Genomic DNA, 21,446 nt, shown 5'->3' on the forward strand with positions numbered 1-21,446 from the left:
TCTATGGGAAAATATCAGATGGCCTATGTTGTCTTACAGATCTCAGGTAAGCTACTCAACTGACACATTTGACACAGGGTCAAAAGATGAAAACTGTCTTCTGGTTTAACTGCATCAAGTTACACTGTGCACTCTGGAAAGTGTGGGCTAATTATGTGTCCTTCTGAACGATTTCCTGGAGGCACACTACTAAAACTGGGAAAGCTTGAGTTCTCCTGGGAATAAGGCAAGCCCATGGTTTTAGGGACTTTAAACACCATTAACTGTGTACTGAAAGTCCTTTCTTTTCTTTGGATAAAAACATCTCTTCAAATTTCTACTGTTTAAAAAAGAAATGTTCTTGCTGGATCTCAGCATAAACCATGGAAAATTATAAACACAGAAAGAGAAAGGTAAGAATAATAAAGTACATTTACAGACACAAATTGACTTTTTATCTTTTTTCACCTCATCCCATATTTTTAAGTTCTTCTTTTCTCCCCATCATTTAGTGCTTCCATCTACTCATATTTTGAATTGTTCCTGCATTTCTGTTATTATTCACTCTTTAGTCACACTTTCTGTAATTGCAGGGTCTTTTAAGTTGCACTGTTCCTTTGCTACTAATTCTCTAGATAAAGTCCTCTGCAAGAAGGACACAATCTATACGTGAATATTTCATGTGAATTTTGTTATTCCACTATTCTTTAAAATAGCACAATTTGTGAAAGTATAAATTGCTCCAAACCTGACACACTCATAAGAGCCATAAATGGTAACATATATGATAAGCTGTGCCTAAGAACCTGCTGGTTCAGTCATACTGCTTACAGTACAATTAGTGCACTTCATTCAGAAACCAGTTATAATAAACCAGGATGAAATTCAATGATTCTTTTGCCAGCTAATGGTATCTTTGTATTACATTCATCTCCCAAATTTCACTGACTGACTGAAGGCAGTCTAGCTAGACAGAGTAATACTTTTTAATTTCTATTTCTGCAGTTCTAAGACAGCCAACTGCAGATCAGTGTCACATTATGGTACACCCTATATAAACACTTTTGAACATATGATCTTTTTTCCTAAGATACTATGATCCAAATGAATAAACATTCATTAACTACATTTCACCAATTCAAGTCATTGCCCTACTATGTCCATGCAATTCCTTCATTGTGTTGTTACTGTTCTGAAGCAGAGAAAAAGTCTTGCTTTACTGATGTAAAACATTCCTTTGATTTTACTGGATTTTATATTTGCATCACAGTGATTTACAAAGATGAGACAGACTGTCTTTTTCACAGAAGAAACTAGCAAAAGGAAAAAAAATTTAGTATTCTGTCTGCTGCATGTGATTGACAGATAATTTAGAAAAGGAATGAAACCTAAGTATGTTGATTGATGCAACTGAAAAAAAATACTGAAGGCAAATCTGTAGGGTTAAAGGGTTAGTAGTGCTGCTCAGTACATACTACATACCAGTGGTACCCCCAGTTTATATAAGGCTGGAGAATGTAAGTGATTTTGGGGCAGAAATTACTTAATACACTAACACAGCTACCAGTTCCGTGGCTCCCTGATGGGAGAGTAGGACTTAGAAACACTAAGAGAATTCAAATAACATGTAACTTGAAGGAAACCAATAATTTTCTTCTCTTGTGTTGCTCAATTAACAATGCTTCTTCATTACTCACAGGAACCACACACTGCTCACAGAATTCAGAGGAAGTACTGGGGAGATGGGGCTCCAAAACTGAACTCCATCCATCACTTCAGGGCTACAGAAGGACCCAGACACAATGGTGGAGATCTTGCAGCAACTGGCTGTCAGCAGGAAGACAACAGCTTCACATAATATATTCACAAAGTCTGGAAAGTTTTGCACCCAAATCTTTCTTCCTTGCATATACATAATTTCTTACATGACAAAGGCAAGGACTGGATGGGAGCAAAACTGCTAGCAGAAGAATTACTAAAGAGAATCTTCATTTCATTGAATAACTTTCACTGACTAGAATGTATATCAGTGATTCCAAGAGTAAGTAGGATTTTACAAACATAACAGGCACACAGACCAGCTTCTAATTGAAGGAAGATATTTGTTAATTGAGAAATTATCTGGAAGTGAACCTTCTGAAACTTTCCTACCAACAGGTCCTTCTGCGAAAGAATAAAACCTTCTCCAGATAAAGTTTATTTAGTGCCTTCTCTCATAATGTCATTGGGAATGGCTGCTTCACAAAGCATTCCACAGCATGCCAGTTATTAAAGAAATTAAGTGTCATGCCCAAGGAAACAGAAGCCTTTGGGTTCTAACATTACATGCAGAGTATTCTAGGGATTTCACTTCAACTACCAAGGATAAAATTTAGGTTCCATTTAGGTCTTATATGAATTTCCTCTGCAACTATGGGATGAGCTTTCTTTCTTCTGAAAGGTTTTCCAGATATATGAAGTTTTCATCATAACAACAGCTCTCTAGGTTTTGAATTAATTGATTAACTATTTCTAAACTGTGACTTGCAAAAGTAATGATGACCAAGAAGAGCTTAAAGCTGATTAAATGTGACAGTTGGTAGTATTCAGACAGAGATTCAGATATGTCCATCTAAATAGTCTTGACAGCAGCTTTTGCCAACTTTTTCTTTTCTTTTTTTTTTTTCCCTTCATATCTGCTTTGATCAACCTTTCCAGTGAAACTTTTAGTGATTTCCATGATGGTACAATTTAGAAGATGAAACTGCCCCGCATAGTTCTAAGTCAAGTGTTTCACCCACACAAACAAGATCAATAAATGTGATTTCCTGTCTCAGTTCCAAAATTATAAAATCACCGAACAACAAAATGAAATGCCCTAAGTGAGGCTTATGTTCTTATTCAAAGACTGGTATCCGCAGGTCTCCAAGTCAAACTGAGTCAATGCTTCCCAATTTCTGTGTAGTTTCTAAATATATAGTACAGATTTCTTGTTGGCTCATTTAGTTCTTGTGTGTATCTTGTTAAGTATAAGGAGAACTCAAAAAATTGTATCCCTTAAATTAACTAGCTTAAAGAAACAATAAGGAATTTTAAAATTTTTTATAACTTCCATGATTTAGGTACCTATGCCATTCCTTACTGTTGATGAAGAGATGGCATTCTGCTTACACATTACATCTTTACACCTCACAGCCTTTTGTGCACAATATATTATATTTTCCTTTGGAGATACTAAGGTTTTTGCCATAGATGGAATGGGGTATCTTGTAGTTAAACAGCCATATGTATAACACTTTTGTTAAATGAGGTATTGATAGAGCTAGTGAAGTAACAGCATTTGTTACTTCAAGATTTTCAAACCTGTTTTCAAGTATGGCCCCTCATTGTTAGTACACCATGATCTAGAGCAAAAACCTGGTACATGATCAGCATGTTATTTACACTTCTCTGCTGAAAAAGGGGCATTTACATGAACTGGATACAATCTGCTTCACACCGAATTTGACAAATAATTTAATGTCCCAAAGAATACACAGGCACCTAATACCCAGCCTGTGTGGTTTTAGTTTCTGGCACTTACAGGGTAGGAATACTTACTACCAGGAAATTACTGACTTGCCATTCTGCTTTGATTCTGCAAATCCTTATCAAGATAGCGAATCCAAAGCTGTGCTTGTTTTTGACCCCCTGCTGCTAATTTCTGTGCATTTGTTTCCCAAGCTTCCTAATTCTTACCAGCTGGCAGGTATAAATCCCATCTCAGTGATGAGCCAGCTTGTTTCTGTGTACAGAGCACTGATTGAGATCTTCCTCACAAATATCTATACACATAGCTTGTGATCTGAGCCTACTGTGATTAACTACAAGCTTTGCAGAACACAGCTGAGAAGGAGAAATCAAAAGAGATTCCATTGGGGAATATAAGTACTTACAAACAAGTTGTCGCATTTGTGTCAAGAATTCCTGTTTACTTGGAAGAATATAGTACTCTGAAGAAATATCGTGTCTTCCTGCAAGCCAGGTAATGCACATTTTGCTTGCAGTCATACTCAAATAACTTTTGCCATTTAAAACCCAGAGATGCATATGCATGCTACCACTGTATGATGTAAATACATGAGATTTTGAACGTCGACTTGTGCCTGTTCTGCTCACAGTGTGCCTCAAGCCCTCCTGCCTTAGTGCCAAGTCAATTTATGGAGAAGGGAAAGTCCAGGAAGAATTGCCTTCCTCCTCCAGCAAAGTGAGGGTCTATGCTCTGAAATCCAGGGAGATGCAACTCCTGCTTTGTTGCTGTCTGAAACCTGAGCTCCTTCCTTTAGCTAAATAAGCAGCATTGCACTGAAAACTAGAGAAGCACAAATCCCATTACATAGCACCCTGAGGCTGGGCTTCACGTTACAGATGTAACATGCTCCTCTGTTTCTTCAGAGAAGCTGGGGAGTGCATAACAGGGGGAAAGGGATCAGTAAGCATTGTGAAAAAGCCTCTGTGAAGATGAAAGTCTCAGCAACCATTTCCCTCAGGAAGCAAAAGATGAAATGCTCTATACTACTTTGTAATTAAAAATTCCAACCGTTGCCTTATGAAAAAGTCTTACTTTTATCTTCAAACTCTGAAGTTTTTAAGACTTACTCCTAAACATACTGTTGGGGATTTCTCCCTCTTGAAAACTCCTGATGTTTTTTCAGTTCAAGACTCAGAACAGAGGTCAGGGTGGATGTACCCCGCTAATTTCAAAGCCTAGGCACTCTGTGGGCTGGCAGCTTGTAAAGGAAGCCAGAGCACACCTTGTGAGCCCTCAGCCTCCAAGAGTTATGGCCAACAGGTTTGAGAATAGGCTGCAACTTATTCTCTGAAGGGCTCAAGAGCATTCTCCATGGGAACACAGATGGCAAGAGCTTTGGCAGGCTGCACATTTGGGAATCGGAGACAAGCCAGAGCTGAAACGTAGTTACTGCCACAGAAAATTAATTCAAATTAAACACTACAAGCATAACAGTGGGGAAGACTGAACTGTCACCCTGCCTTTAGTGTCAGAAAATCCTGCGTCCGGGATGGAAGCCTAGTGGTCGGTTACATACTTCCTACCTACCTGCCTCAGAGTTACTTCTGAGTTTATCAGAATGACAATGCTATGTCTCAGTAATGAATAGGAAGAAAGAAGAGGACTATATTAAGTAGGAATAACAATTTCCTCTTTCAAATAAATTTACATTACATTTTTTTGCATGGAACACTACAGTTCACAAGGTTAGCAATATTTCTCACCAGAAAATACATTCCAGTATAAATGGACAAGCAACCAAATAAACCACCAATGATTCGGAATCAGAAGAAAATGTATTATACTTCTAAATATCAGGTGTCAATTTGCTGATGGAATACCTGTTATGTACCACCAATAACTTCAGTTCCCAGAAGTGACACATGCTTATGTACACACATCATGAACAAAAGTCTGACAAAAATGTATCTTCTAATGTTTCTATGATAAATTACTCTCTATATTAACCATATTGATTGTGTCATGACTTTGTGTTCAATTTATCTCTAACTTTGAGGAAATACAAACAGAAACTGCTGAAAATCTTCTAAAATTTCCCCCCATGCTTAAGCAGAGTTTATGGACATTGTTGATCACAGCCCTTGGTCTTCCATCTGAAGAACACCATTATCAGACTGTAAACTCTGTTTGCCATGTAGGTGGAGATACTGCTACTTGTGGTTGCTTAACTCTGCAGTTACCAACAGCATATGATTATTTTCATTTGAGACGGCTCCCCGATGCAGGACCAACACTGACAGCAGCTGGAAGGTGCTAACATGTACTTAAGTGCCAAAAGAATACAGATAAGACACAGTTCTCCTCAACCCAGCAACATAAGGAAATTCCAAAAATCATCAAGCTAGATGAGTACTTGTTTGAGATGAGACAGTAGAGGAAGAAGCCCCTAAGCAGTGCTGATGGTTGACAGAAACATCAAGAACAACTTGGCAAAAGTAAAACAAAGTCAAGCTATGTTGGCAGCCTAGTTATATCTCTGCAGGAAATAATTTGATTTGAAGAACAGGTATTTGTTAGCACTCACTTGGTTAAGAATCAGGACATTTGGCCTAGGAGAGCAACTGCTGAACTCTCAGCCTACCACAAGGTTATTGTCCTTGTCCACTACATACTACGCTGGCTCTCCAAAGAATAACAACGAATTATAATATTCATGTCTTATCCTCCCAGTACTTAAGTGTACAGGCCATACAAGAAACTGCCTCACATTCCAGAACTGTAACCCTAGTCTTTAGGCACTAAAGAACAGATCATAACTGGGAAAAAACTAATTCATGTCAGAGCCTGTGTTTCCTCCTCAGAGACAATTCAAGTAAGACAAACAAAGACTTGTTTACTTTAGAAGGTTAATTCCAATTGACCTAGGATCTGAATTGGTAGCAAAATCCCCAAAGTTTATTCCTCCCCACTTTAGGGAATAAACTGCACTACTTACCCAGGTTCCCTGTACAGACAGTAGCAAGAAATGATTGTCAGAAAGCAGTACAAGTTGCAGGAGAGCTGGGTCATCTCCTCAAGATGCCAGAGACAGTCTCTGTAAAGCAGCACATGCCATTTTGATAACTGCCTTACTGAGATGGCCCCTCAATGGCTTTAAGTGGGGTCAAAGGGTGCACATAGGTGTGACCTCAGGTCATATGCTAAGACAAGTGGCATAAGGCATGACACAATTACTGCAGCTGCACAGATCCATGAATCTGCCCCAATTTTCTGCCTGCTAAGCTAGCTGGAACTGCAAGTTTCTTTCTAGATGATCAAGTGGGATCAGCTAACCCCACCAAGTCACTTGTGTAAGATGCTGAGATACTGTGGTGATAAAAACAGCACAAAAATCTTTATTGACTAGGCTTTCTTCAGATTACAGAGATCTTTAAAGAGCATGTTAAGTATGACAAAAGCCTGAATGGAGAATAGTATAAAGAGACAGAGGTGGCTCAAATGGGACACTGCTTAGTGCTTGCTCCTTTGTGATTTCTGTCCTCTTAGATTTCCTGCTACTAACTACTGTTGTCTTCTTAGACACAACTCTTTCTTGTCCCAGCTGTTTCTGTTTGCTCTTCTATGTCTGTGGAAGGAAGAAGGAAAGTGAGCTTGCTGGGGGCAACATGCTGCCTACACATTGTCTCCAGGGAAAGAGAGGATCAAGAACTGGTTAGGTTGAAAATACCTATGGCAATTCTTCTCAAAGCTGGCCCTCCCTACATGGTAATCATTCAGGTGTAGCTCCTCTCTCTGTCTTCCAAGCTGGCTCCCTGTAAGTGACTTTACTTCGTTAGTAAAACGTGCTATAATATGCTACTGCCCAATCCTCATTAATCTTACCCACTGCACTAGTGCAGCACAGAGTGAGTAGCTGTTGTTGAGATAACTGGCTTCCATTAGCAACCATGTGATTGGCAGGACGATAAAGTCTTTTCCCTTGCAGGTCAGCTGCTTTTTAAGAAGAGGGCAATCCTGCTGATCCATCTTTTAGCTACAGTCTCTCACTGAGTCCCAAATCTCCTGCCTTTTAGCTTTGATACGGTTCAAGCTTTCCCCCTTGTATCAGCCCCTACCTGTCATCAGCTCCTCTGTACCAAACAGCCAATATCAGGAGTTTGACCTCAGGGCACAGTCCGGGTGGGCAGGTAAAACCTGACCACTGGACCTACTTCCTTATCTTTCATATCCTGCAATTCATGAAGAAGTATCAAATTCAAACTAAAAAACAGAAGCATGACCTTTTATAAGAACCTTCTGAAAAAGGCACTGTTGCCTTTCTAAGTATTCTTGAAAAGAACTGTCATCTACCCTATTAAGACAGAAATGCATCACAAATAAGGAGAAGAGGGAAAGCACTGAAAATCTTTACTAAATGGTAGGAGTTCTTGATGTGTGCTTGAAATACCTCTTGGTGATGCACACAAAAATATAGTAAAAACCAAACCAAATATGCTAGAACTGTTCTACATCTGCAAGCTGCAGTTGCAACCCAACAGACTGTTGCTCAAACTTTTCCTGTTTATAAAGTATATTAAGTCAAACAAATCCACATGACCTACAGAGCATCCTCTGTAAAGTGCTTGAGAGAACTCTAAATATAATTGCTAACATAAATGAAGAGCTATCATAAACAACATAATACCTATTTAAGTTACATACTCCCCAGTTTGTGCTTAAAACATACGAAAATCTTTATTTCCTGTAGCAAGTATGTACACACCCTGCCCTCTTGCATGTATGGAAATCAAGTTTTCCCTTGAAACAAACATAGACTCTGCAAGAACTCCACTTAGGTGGATGACAGAAACGGTGCCAAAATCTCAACATCCTTTCCCTTCAAATGAAATGATCTAAGTACAAATTGGAAGACGTTTAGTCTCTTTTAACACTGACAATAAAAACAGAGTTAAAAGAGAATCCAAAAGAGGAAGGCTGCTAGTCAAGGCAAGACTTGTGGCACAAACAAATCTTGTAACCATAATCCTGTATTCTTCTCGCATAGTACACTCTTATCCCACAGCAGATATTGTTCATTATTATATTACTGTGAGAACGTAACAGAGAACCCTACCTTTTAACTTTTTCATTTAAAAAGACACTTTATTAAGTCCTTTCGAACTACCAGGAGAAATCTGAATACTTTTGCCTCAAGAATCTTCCCTTCTGAAATGCCCTTTAATAATCTTGTCGTGAAAAATCTACTAAATTATCAAAAGCATAAATATTCTTACTATATAATTTGTTATAGAATTCTTTCTACTTTCTCTTATTTTTTAATGACTTTGGTAGGCTCATAATGGCACTGAAAAATATCACCAACATCTGCAGAAGGGTAAAGATCCTCCTTGTGCAGTAAATTACTTATTTCACCATTTAAATGATACTTACAATTTTGTGAAATATTAAATCCTTTGTAAAAGCTAACTTCAAGCACGAAAAGGTTTTGAAGATCCTTTGTTATGGTGGTTCTAATGTCCAAATTTACAAGATTTTAGTACATTTTAGTCTGGGAAAACTTTCCTTTTGGCAAGATCTGTGGAAAAGTGCTTCCAACATTACAGCATTTAAAATAGAATTAAATTGAATTTTATGTAGAATAAAAATCATCCAGTTGGAATAAAGCTGCTTTCCAACAATTTAAAAGAATTCTATGTAACAAATTCGGGAAAGGAAATAATGTTAAAAAATGTTAAATAATATGATGCCTGATTCTGCTATCCAGAGAGTAGTTTTGTAGACAGGAGCAAATGCTCACAATGGAATCAAACCAGCACACACCAGGATGACATGTACACTCTTGCAAAAAGGCATCACAGCATCTTTACAAAATTGTTAGGACCAAAATTCAATCCAATATTCCTTTAACAGTACTACCAGTAGCACAGTGCCCCCTAACCACACACTGGAGAAACAGTTTTATACTAAATTACAGGGAATACTGCCACTAACAACATTTCAAATAACTGCTTTTCACAACTAATTACATGGGAATGCAAAACCATGAAAGGTTCTTGAATTTAATAACTTCAGCATTGGTCAGAAGGGGAAATTAGAAGGACAAAAAACACCAACTAGTGTCTTACTTGTCTGAGGTCGATGAAAGCTAACTGCAGGGTGTCTCCCTGGAATCCTGGCACAGGCTCAGAATTAGCAAACACTGCAAAAAAAAGGTTAAGATATTACGGATGTAGATTTATTTTCTTAGTCTAACAGAAAAATCAAGCTCTATGCAACATAAATGCTAGGTAGCATAGTTTCATAGGAATAGTTTAACAACTCACAGTGATTAAAACCAAACAAACCAACAAACAACCTTTTGACAGTTTTTCCAATAATCCTAAAGAATAACACTTTTAGGAGTATTATTAGAAATTTTGCTTCAAGTTCTAACCCAGTAGTAATGCTACAACCACAGAAACCAAGATATTTTTTAGCCTGAGGTGTATGATTACTGAAGAATTTCAAAATAATACCAATTCCATGGCTGTCAATGTGTTTTCAGACATCCGCCTTTGTTACAGCAAACCTTCACTTCCAGCCAAACATCATTAAAGAACAAACACTAAGGCGGGAGTTGGTTTCATGTGTAGGCAACAGGTAGAAAGCCCCACATGCCATGGTCAGTACAGAGCTGAAATGCCTGCTCATGCCTTTTAGCCTGCTTATCAGTAATGAACAACTGCTCATTCTGAACCCAAAATTGGCTGTCAAAATTGGCAAGCAAAAATATATTCATAATACAAAAAATGGCAACACGGAAAGTGAAAGAAAGTCAACCACTTGTATAAACCAGGAAAAGATCAATAGTTGTTAAACCTAAAAATAAAAACACTTTTTGTTGTTATTATTCCAGTCACAAGTTAATAATAAAGACAAAACAAACTGCCTCACATTCTCACCCAGTTTAGATACCTTATTTCAAAAGAATTTGAGAGTATTTTTCTTATACCCTTCAGGTAGAACTCTCAACAAAACAAAATAGATACCACTGCAAAAGCTTCAGAGAAGAGCATCCAAGGCAGTGAAAGGTAATAGTTTTTTCCAAGTTTGAGAAACAGGTCATTCAATGGTAGAGGAAACAGAACATATGTATCCAATTTCCAGACCCAGTGCCAAACTCTACAGTTCTTAATACTAACATTTAGAAGTTATATGAAATCCTTAATATATTTTCTTAAATGGCTAGTTAGAAAACATGGATTATGTTGGAGGTAAAATTCAAAAAACCACTGCTGTCTGAGCTAACATGATGGTAAAGTAATGGCCTCAAACATTTACTTCTGAAGACATGGTTTCAACCTAAAGCAGACTAATGAATTCAGATGGACTATTTCACAAGTCTAAAAATGACTATATGGAACACAATTTTAGATAAAGACTCTTACTTAAATGGTACAAGAAACTACTAGGACCATCTCAGAATACTTAAAAATAGCTTAGTAATAGATGGATATGGTATTAGAGTAGCAGCTTTACCAGTAGAAGCAGAATTTATTACTTGTATTACACTAGTGCAAAAGTTATTTTATGAGAGTCATGTAATAGGAGAATGAATTCAACTGCAATAGAACTTTTACTCTTTATCAACTAAAGAAAAAAATAACAATTAAATGCCTTAGGGAGACCATTGCAATGTCACAGATAAGTACTGGTAACATTGGTAAATGCTCACTGATTACTGTATTCAAGCGTGAATTTTAAATTGTCTGGTCTTCCTACTTTATAAGTAACACCGACTTTCTAGAGGCATTTTCATGGAATTTTAATTGACCATAAACATGGCCTAAAAAAAAAAAAGAAAGAAAACAGTAGAGAAAACATACCTTACACTCAGTATTTTATAGGGAGAGTTTTCTCATAATAAACTCTTTAAATCAGGAAAGACAAAACAGCTTGCACAATCACCTGCAGCCTGCAGAACTACAAAGATGCCTAATCCTAGGAACCTTAGGCACTCTACTGAACAACCTAGGCTGAAGCCTGTGTGCCTGCATGGCTGTCCTCTGCAGGTATTTCACAGCCACTAGGAACACCCTTTCTAAGGACAGCAAAGCTGAGCTCTGAGGTCAGCCAAACCCAGAGTTTAAAATGGAACACCACACTCCAGCAGGGAATCCTAAGCAAAGCTCCACAGCAAAGAGATGAGAAGAGATACATGAGCTGTGAGCTATGGCAGCACATTAATAAGGAGGATATGCATGATGGTCAGAAGGGGTCTTTTCTACACCCCTTAAAGCAGAAAGGTAAGGCCCACCAGATGATCTGATCTGATCCTAACTTTCTGTTCTTACACAGTACACTGCCATCAGCTTCCCCCACCAGAATCTCAGCTCTTCCAGCCACTCCACAACTATAGCTAGCACTGGGAGAAAGAAGATCAATGGCAAAAAAAGGGTTACAGAACTGAAAAGTAAATATAACTGAAAACTGTGACCTTCAGAAAGTTTTTTCAGCTAGCTTTTGGCACTTTATACTCTGGGAGACAGCTTCCTACAGCAGAATACTCTTACATGCCACAGGGCAAATATTTGCATCTTTTATGCGCTCCTCAAGCTAAGAGAGTTTGGAATTTATCCCAATGCATTAAATAATACAGAACAATTTTGTTTCTCTACTTAATACCTAGTAGCATTTCAGCTGTAGAACAAGAGGTACATAATGTATCAAACCTAATTGTTGTACAAGCTTTGTTCTCTTAAACTACAATTTTATACTACGAATGCATTTACAACATTAGGGACACTCATTATATATAGCACAAACATTTATTCTCACATTTGGAACATTCTGACAGGTGACTACAATAGAATTTGTTTCATTATTATAATTTCATGAGTTCAGAGGGCAGAAAGATAATCTACTTATGGTAACAGTCAGACAGTTCCCCCTCCACCCTCAGCACAGGGCTTTTAAGTTCTGCTAACAATTTTACAAAGCTAATTAAATATTTTCTACTGCACAGCATATTAGGAAGATATAAGAACAGGATTAACATTCTTAATGTCTTTGTCCTAAGGGCCCTTTTCTAGATAGTAATGAAACACTGTCATATATACATCTTTTAAAATATTCACCCCCTACAATCATTCTAGGCTTAAAGAAGAAATGCAGGGGTAGGGGGCTGGCTGTTGTTTGGCTTAATGTGCATAAAAGCATTCTGGAATTTTATAATTTAGGAGAATGAAATGCAAAGATCACTATTAAACTGCCACTCTTAGGGGCAAACAACTGGCTGTTTGGCAGTTTGAATCAAAAACTCAAATATCTGAGAAAAATCAGTTGAAAATGTACATTATACAAATCTGGTATTCACAAGGTTTTTCTGCCTCTGCTTTGCTGATACTGTGTATTTAGAACAAGAACAGTGTGGGTCCTCAGTATGTACAATCTCAACATACTTCCTTGTAACAGAACAGACAGTTTAGAAATATAAATAACATAGGATCAAATGAAACGAATAGAAAAAAACAGGCTGGGAGGTAACACATAAATGATAATGATTAATATAAATGTTGTAAAGATTACTTCAGTCCATTTTCTTTTGAATATTTATAATTATAATTACATTTTGTATACAGGATATATGAGAATTGACATACATATATACAGGTATTAATGGAGATCTTAAGATAAAGGCTGTATCTACTAAATGGAATTTAAAATATTTTTAACTGTAAATTGCACTGCATTTCTACACAATTCTAGATTTATTAACAGGTCTCCTAATTTTATTGGCTCAAAATCCCATGTTTTAGGCATCATCTGGTTGTGCCTCTCTGTTGATCTGGGAATTCAGAACCTAATTCTTGACAAATAGTTTTTGCTGCTCAGTGGAAGAAATGAAAAACCAAAGTCCAGACTTTGAATCAAAAGCTAAATGAGGACAGTTTAACTCCAGTCTCATAGCACTGCTTCACAGGCAGGACAGCAAAGCTACAGAAGTATTTTTAAAGGAAGAGCAGAGAATCAGGCGACTATCTCAGCCACTTTGCAGCCCTGTTGGATACTCCAGCTGTTCAAACAGGCCTGGAGGGAGCCTTGCTGAGGGAGCTGCCAGCTGGCCAGGCAGCAGCCCCCGGTGGCAGTGAGGTCTCTGTGCTTCCTGTGCCGCCCGCGCTGCCACATGCGAGCGGCAGATGAAGGATGGCCTCCAGCCAGTGAAGTTAACCTGGCTGCCCAGAGGGGACAGGAGGCACGTAAACCAAGGGGCCTCCAGAGAAAAACATATGCCTTTTCAAGGAAATACAGCATCTGGGTTCCCCAGTTTCTGGCATGCCCACCTGGAGACCACTTTTGTGTGTGCTCAGCAGAGAACACTCTGGTCAGGATGTCACTTGCTCTTGGACACTGCCACTCTCCACGCAGAGGGGGAAAGGAGAGACTGCCAGGAAGCCATACAGAGGGCTGATCAGGAAAATACAGAGTACTTTGCACTAACTCTCCACTAACCCTTGCTTGCTTATAGGCAAGACCCAAAACCTTTTCACCCTTTCATATCTGGGTGAAGAAGGATGCCCACTCACCCATATTTCATTCTGTTAACTATTTCTGCCTCACAATTCACCTATGTTTAACCCATAAATAAAAAAACCCAAAAACATTTAGCTCTTCCAACAATTACAACTTTAGACAAGTCAGAATTCCTTAATAAGAAGCTGATGTAAGCTAAGTAGATCTGGATGGTGTCTCTGGAAAGATAATTTTTTATTATGCACACCTTTCTTCCTGTAAAGTGAAATACAGTAACCCACATTTGAATTTCATCTTCAAGAAATAGAAACACACCCTTCCCAACCCATTTCCTTCCTTGAGGAACCAAAATGTAATATTTAAGCAAAAGACTACTCTTTGGATTTTATTCAATAGGATGCAGTATGTTCTATTTTCTGAACAGTGCTTCAGGAATCTCAACCATCCTAGTGAAAATAACCTCTGAGAAAGAATGGTACAAAATACAGGGGTAAAACACTGCTCTAGGTTATAAAATTTGCAGAGGGAGTAGAGAAATACTTTCATAAGAACAGGACAAACTAAAATAAAACTGAAATCTTTTTGGAACGTTTGGAAGAAGAGTGAGATGATGATGACTTTTTTTTTTTCTAAGAAGAGCACGTACTGACTAACAGATTGCTGGATTGTTGTTTGGACTGTTGACTGTTTTTAAATAGAAAAGGAAAAAACGAACAAATTATCACATTTTTCTGATTTTATTTAGATCTCTCCATTTCATATTAGAAAGAATAAAATTATAATGTTAAAGATCAGAAAAAAATTCTACAATATTGGCAAGAAGTTTTAGAAGTTTGCCTTCAGATATTAATAATTTTCTACATGTCATCTAAATTCTTAGTTCAAAATTCATCTGAGTATACTCCATTGTAAGTAAAATGTCGATCCCATTAATACAATACTGTAGAAAACTCCCAACAGTTGTGAATTATTCGCCGACTCTAAGCACTAATTGAAATGTCACTGTCGTATCCATTAATCCCAAAGCATGAAAGAATAAAGCTGGGGGAGGGTGATGAGCAAGAACATAAATCACAGGCATCACAGAGAGGCCTGGAATGTGCCTGTGATGGACCTTATGAATGAAACCACATCAGCAAAGCAGTCTGAGTAAAATCTTGTCACTCCTTTATTCCACAGACTGCAAAATGTGGTTTGTTGCAACACACTATTCTGACAAGCTTCCATAATTGTATTTAAACTATTCAAAGGGTTTCTGTGCAAAACATTTTTTTTCTAACATGCTTTAAAAGCTTTTCACATAGGAAGAAATGAAGTTCATTCTATTAGCCTTGTACAGCCCATGCTAGAAACTACACAGTGGTGGAAGAATGTGTTTTTCCGTTTTTAAGTTACTAGCTTTCTGAAACTTTCTTATTTTGGCCAAAGCTTTGGTATGTCCTGTCCATGCCATATACTCGGAATAACAGCTACATACAAAAAACCATGTCATCTTACAGTTATATTACTTTTTCATTTTAAAATAATGAAATGTTATCATTTTAGGCTAAATAAACCTCTACTAAGATTTCTTCACTGATTAAAGTTTCTGCTGTGCATCAACCAAAGATGATAGACAGAATGGCAATAGAAATTAGGATGACACTAATCGGGGCACATATCAGCCTATGCCTGAGAAGAAAATGGTCTGAAAACAAGCCAAAGACCAGATGACAGCTGGAAACAGTGGAACTGCTCCCTTCTTTGCTGTGAACATACTATTCATACTGTGAAAGTCACCTGCAAGACATACATTTTATCCCCTGTACTGCTAGAAATCCCAGGGTGAAACAGGGCATTGGTCATCTACAGAGAGTAGTGAAGTACTGTGTTGTTCACAGCTGATATTTTAAATATTAGAAACAGAATAATACTGCAATGGACAAGTTTTCTTCTCTGCTACACCATTTGTTCAGAAGGCACATTATGGTTTAGTGCTTGCATTAATTCAGCTTGTTAAGATGAATGATTATGATGTCAGTGCTATGAATACTGTATAATTTCTCTTTTAACAACTGTATCTTTTTTACATCTAGGAAACTACACAAATGCACAAACACACTCCTATGTAGCTACCTGAAAAGTACACTAATAAATTTGCAACATCAAGCATACTAAAAGTAAGACAAGTTAAACCATGATCTGTTTGGTTAACTTGTACAATCACAGAATTTTAATGTCACAATCACAAATATTCTATCAAATTGACCCTGATAGTCCTGTCAGTTTGTTCCATGCCCTGAAAGGCCTTAAGGCTGGACAGTGAGGGACTGTCAGAAAGATGCCTGCTCTACCTGTTACTGAGTTCAGCCGGAATGTAACAAATAAGGCAGGAGAAGGAAAGGCAAGTAGATGGCTAAAATGTCAAAAACGTCCCTAAGTCTGTCCCACAAGAACCTTTTGTGATGCAAACCAAATTGTTTGAAAATAAATTTTCAGTTTCCCATAGGTGGCTTCTAATGGAGTAGTCACCAATTTTTTTTCATGTATCCAAACTAAAAGCCTCAGGATAGGACTTGAATAACTGCCCCATTTCACAGCTGTCACTAAAATAATTGAGATCTATGCTTCAAATACATAAGAGGAAAGATACTTTGGAAAAAAACAAACAAACAAAACAACAGAGCAGAAGAATCTGAAAATACACACTGAGAAAAACCTCTAGTGAGCCTTTCCACTGCATCTCAGTCATCAACTATACAACCAGTCCTAACACCTATTCATGGAACTTCCTTCCTCCAGATCAACAGCTCACCCTGAAGCCACGAGCTCCATGCAAAACACAAGGTAATTAACCCTGCCTTCAGTGCTGTGTTGAACCAGTTTATAAAATAACTCTGATATCATATTTTAAACAGTGACAGTAAGACAACATCTAATGTTTACTAAATGGGTCCTATTATTCTGCACAATAAGGCAGTAGCAGTTCTAGGAGTGAGGAAACCCTACATAACAGCACATTTAAATATCTGCATCATAATAGATGAACTCAATAGGAAACATTAGAATTTTATAGCATTTGACCATTTTTTCTTAACCATTAAAACTTAATATTTATGTAGTAGTTTTGGGCAATTTTGTACTAAACTAAATCTTTACTGGATATAGTGGTTATGATCCCATTAGGAGTAACAACAATGTATGTTTCAATTTAGATATTTTAGTTAAAAGAAAAGTTTAATTAAAAAATTTCCCAGGAATGCCAACATACTTACTTATAAATACTTTTACAAGAAGATGTACTGTAATATTACCTTCAATAAAAGACAAAGTTTTAGTAGATTATGGAAGAAGATCACTATATAGCTTACACTAAATAACTAACTTTTTTCAATGTTAAGACAAATACAGATGGGAATATATACTTACATTCACACTGTATCACATCTAAATTAAACTGCTGAATTGCTCCCATGCTTATTTGTTTTAATTCACTGTCCAGTAGCATCTGCATTAGGGACATTGAAAGATGCTGGCAGGCTGACATGCAAGCTGTCTGGGCCACTTTTCCCTAGTAGAAAAAGCAACAAGTTTTACAATAGAAACAAATGATATGTCATTAAAGAACTGCTCATCTGATTGGATTTTAATATACATTCTAAGTCTTAATGATACAAAACTTAGATTAGAAGGAGAGATCACACTTCCTGTTATTTCTTTGACCTATTAGATTTGTTTCTATTAGATCAAACAGAGAATTAGATTAAATAGATGTTAAAGCAATTACTGATATTTCTTCCAGCAATCCAACAGTCTTCATGAATACAAGGACATTTCCAAAACAATGACAATTAAAGTTGCTGAAGCATATGAACAGCTTTGTGGATTTATTTAAATATTTTAACCCAAACAGAATGAAAGCAAGAACGCAATGAAAATCAACATGCAACATATTTTTAACAATAGCAAATTAAATAAATCCCCAACTCTACATAAACCAAAATGATTGCAATTGGTTGAGGCATTTCTTGTAAGAGCTTGTGCTAATTGTTGGTAGTTTAACTACTCAGATTCCATCTCAAAGTTCGCTGCTAAATTACTTTAAAAATTCATGCTTATCCATCATCTCAGGTGCTTAATAAATCAGTGCTGTCAGTGAACAACTACTTAGAAAATGAAATGTAGCCCTCTGCTGTACAAAATAGAAATAATTTCCCAATCACAGTCTAGCTGGCAATATTGCTCTCCCCATCATCTACATGTAATTGAGACAGTTTTCCCAACATGAGATCAAAAAACAAAACACAGAGTCAGACATTAATTTGAATAAATTATTCAAAATTTAGTACAGAAAAATTTAAAGATAACAAAATTCTGCCTTAAAGGTAAGAAAACCACTTGAGACCAGATACCAAACCAGATGGCACTGTTCTATTCACAGCACTGCCATCTCTTAAAACAGAGTGATCTTGGGTGTCAAATACAACTACAACAATCTCTGTAGATTAATGTACTGAAACCACTGCTTCCAACTGATGCGTGTGTTACAATGATATTGAAACAAAGGTAACAACATTAACACAAAAGAAATCATAGTAACATAACAGAGCTATTGGAGCACACAGCACTATTGTTTTACTTCTATCCATCAGTACAGTGATGGCACCTGCTTCTCTAAAGTAATGGCTGCCCAGCTGTTTTCTGCAAACTCAGGTTGATCAATTCACTGTTGACTCCCAGAAATGCATATAAATAATGAACAACTATAATGGACTGTCCCAAAAAGTTTAGAAAGTTCTGCTCCAGCATCTGAAGAGCCATATCTTGTCCTTAATACATCAACTTGCTAAGATGATTGAATTTTCATGTGCAGAAAATTTTCGTAACAGAAAGCAAATTTGGCCCCAAATATTTCACGCTTTAAAAATCCATTAGTTGTTAAAAGGTAATTAAAATATAATGAATACAACAGAAAGCCTTCAACCCTCCTCACATTCACACTGAAACATTAAATGGCTGTTGCTAATTCTTTCCTAGCATTAGGACACCTTGAACTGTAAGGAGCTTTTTATCTAAAATGACATGTCAGTTTCTTAATTGAAAATCTCAGAAAAGCAAATAACATATTTGAGCAAAATAGATGAACTGACAACAAAGAATGTAGGAAACAATACAAGAACAGCATGCTTAAAAGTCTCCCAAACCCAACAGCAATTATACTGGGAGACGTGCAGCTCTATTCCCCAAGCAGAACAATGTCAATATGAATGAAGGGGGTGGGGGGGAAGAAGAAAAAAAGAATAGGCAAAAAAGGAAGGAAAAAGGGAGGTGAGAAGGGGACTAAATGGGCCACAGTTCATGTAATTACAGTGTAGTGCATTTGAAATACTTAATGGAAATGTCATTTTGATTTAATGGAACAACTAGTGCATCTCTGTTTAATGTACTGCTCCATCAAATCAGCTCCATGTCCTATTTATGCTGCCACTGTAATGTAATAAAAGCTCAACCAGATTAATAGGTTGTCATGAAAAATTTTAACATTCAGTTCATTTCATATGGAAACAATGTGTACTCATCTGTTATCTTAATAAATGACAGAATTTTATATTTCTAACAAGCATATGTAGTTAGTTGTTACATTCTGGCAAATATCAATAGTACTGGAGCACAAGATAATGGTTACAACACAGAAATGACACAGCTAAAGCCACTCGGACTTCAAATAAGTATCAATACATGTACATTTAATGTTGGTTTTGAAGTTTCATAAATGGAAACATCCTAACATATAAACTATTTCCAACTATGTAACTTGAACTACAGGCTTATTGTTCAAATGACACATCAACAAATACTACAAGTTTACCATACACAGTAGATACTTACTAAAAACCACTTAATAGTCTCAAATTTAGAGAAAAAATGAAGCTACACATATTTATCAAAATGCTGAATTTTAACTAAGAGAAATGTGAACTATACGATGTTATCCTCTTCAAAATTCAGTGCTTCCCGGTTCAAATTACACTGGATGTATGATACCCAGAAAAGAATAAAATTAACATTTGTGTTTGAAAAATAGAATCTAGTTAAAAATTCATCTCCAAATTTCCAACATCTATTGCACCATCAATTCCTTGCCAAATTTTCATAAAGTATTTTGAAGAGGAAATACAAGGATTTGTGAACATAGCAATAACATTTATTTTTCAGGATTGAACAAATATCAACTAATTTTAAAACAGTCTTGATGTTTGGGGTTTTTTGCCTTCTAAAATTACTATTATTATTTAAGGGGGTGGGGGTGGCCATGGTTATCTAGCAATTAAACACCTATATTCAACAGCATGCAGAGATTCAGCAGGCTTCTCACATTTGCCCCAGTTGCCACCCATTTGGAGACACTACTATTGTCTCTGCTGTGCCTATGCTAATTGCTCCTATCTACAAAACCTATTCTTCCACTCAATCAGTGTAAAGTTTAGGAAACAAGGACCCTATTCTATACTCAAAAACACCTGCTAACAGTGTTAAAGGCAACTGTTTTTTCACCCAGCCTCCACATTTTGCTGAAATACAAGTTTGTAAAAAGAGAAAACCCTTAGACAAACTTCTTATATTTCAAAGGAGCTTGTAAAGAGAATCTGCTGACATATTAAATCCTTTTTTATAGGACCCAAAAGCTTTTCTCCTAAGAACAATTGTAGTAAAGAGACATTTGGCTCCTAGGAAATTCCCAAAGGGTCAGCCATATGCATCCTTCCACGGCACCTTCGCGGTGCTGCTTTCTAAAGCCCATGCTAGCTGTCTCAAAAGCAGCTTTCATCATTCACTATGGTGTCAGTCAATATGATTTATGGACTGCATTCAACAAAGTCAAAGCATATAGAATGAGAAATATGACTACAATCTGCTAATTTGTTTTGTATTGAGCCACTTAGGAGTCAAAGACCTGATGTCAGGCTGAGACCCGCAACACAATTAACCAGCCAGTGACAGATTCATCCATCCTCCCTGCCAGGCTGTGCCAATCAAAGACAGCATGAAGCAGCAGTTGGAGAAGTCAGTAAGAAAACCCATTCTCTAAGTAGCCTGTGGAGGCTGTTGATTGACAGTTTTTGAATATAGCTGCAGAAAACCACCACCCCTTCACCCTCACTGCAAGCTGTGAAATTAGGCTTTTGCTGCCAATCACAGAAACAATAAAATAACACAAACTGCCATCCTCAGCATAAAAAGAAAATAAAAAACTTAGCCATTAAATCTAAGATGCTAAGGTGAAGAATTAATTTAGCAATATGAAATAACATAATGTTACGCCTTCTGAAAATGCAAACAAATTAAACATACAAATTTTATCACTCAAGGTTAAAAACTCCAACTTTTGATCTATTGATAGAATACAAGTATACTAAAAACATGAATGGAATTTTTAAGAATCAATTTTACTTCCAGTCTCTGCCCCAAATGTTACCAAAACAAT

The 21,446-nt window shown here is 36.9% G+C and overlaps 1 protein-coding gene across 6 annotated transcripts in view; it reads right to left on the minus strand.

The window, feature by feature from the left end:
• EXOC6 (exocyst complex component 6) overlaps positions 1–21,446 on the minus strand; it is an 89,056-nt gene that overhangs the window by 14,908 nt on the left and 52,702 nt on the right. For 5 of the 6 annotated variants that reach the window (XM_030950678.1, XM_030950684.1, XM_030950680.1 and 2 more), the window contains 2 exons: positions 17,390–17,531; positions 9,595–9,668 (listed from right to left, as the gene is read on the minus strand). In XM_030950678.1, the coding sequence (XP_030806538.1) occupies positions 9,595–9,668; positions 17,390–17,531 (216 nt within the window). Of the gene's footprint in view, positions 1–6,939; positions 7,095–9,594; positions 9,669–17,389; positions 17,532–21,446 lie in introns of those variants that run through there. The other variant, XM_030950681.1, reaches the window with a different exon arrangement.

Source organism: Camarhynchus parvulus, chromosome 6 (assembly GCF_901933205.1).
Source record: "Camarhynchus parvulus chromosome 6, STF_HiC, whole genome shotgun sequence".
NCBI classification, from domain to species: domain Eukaryota; kingdom Metazoa; phylum Chordata; class Aves; order Passeriformes; family Thraupidae; genus Camarhynchus; species Camarhynchus parvulus.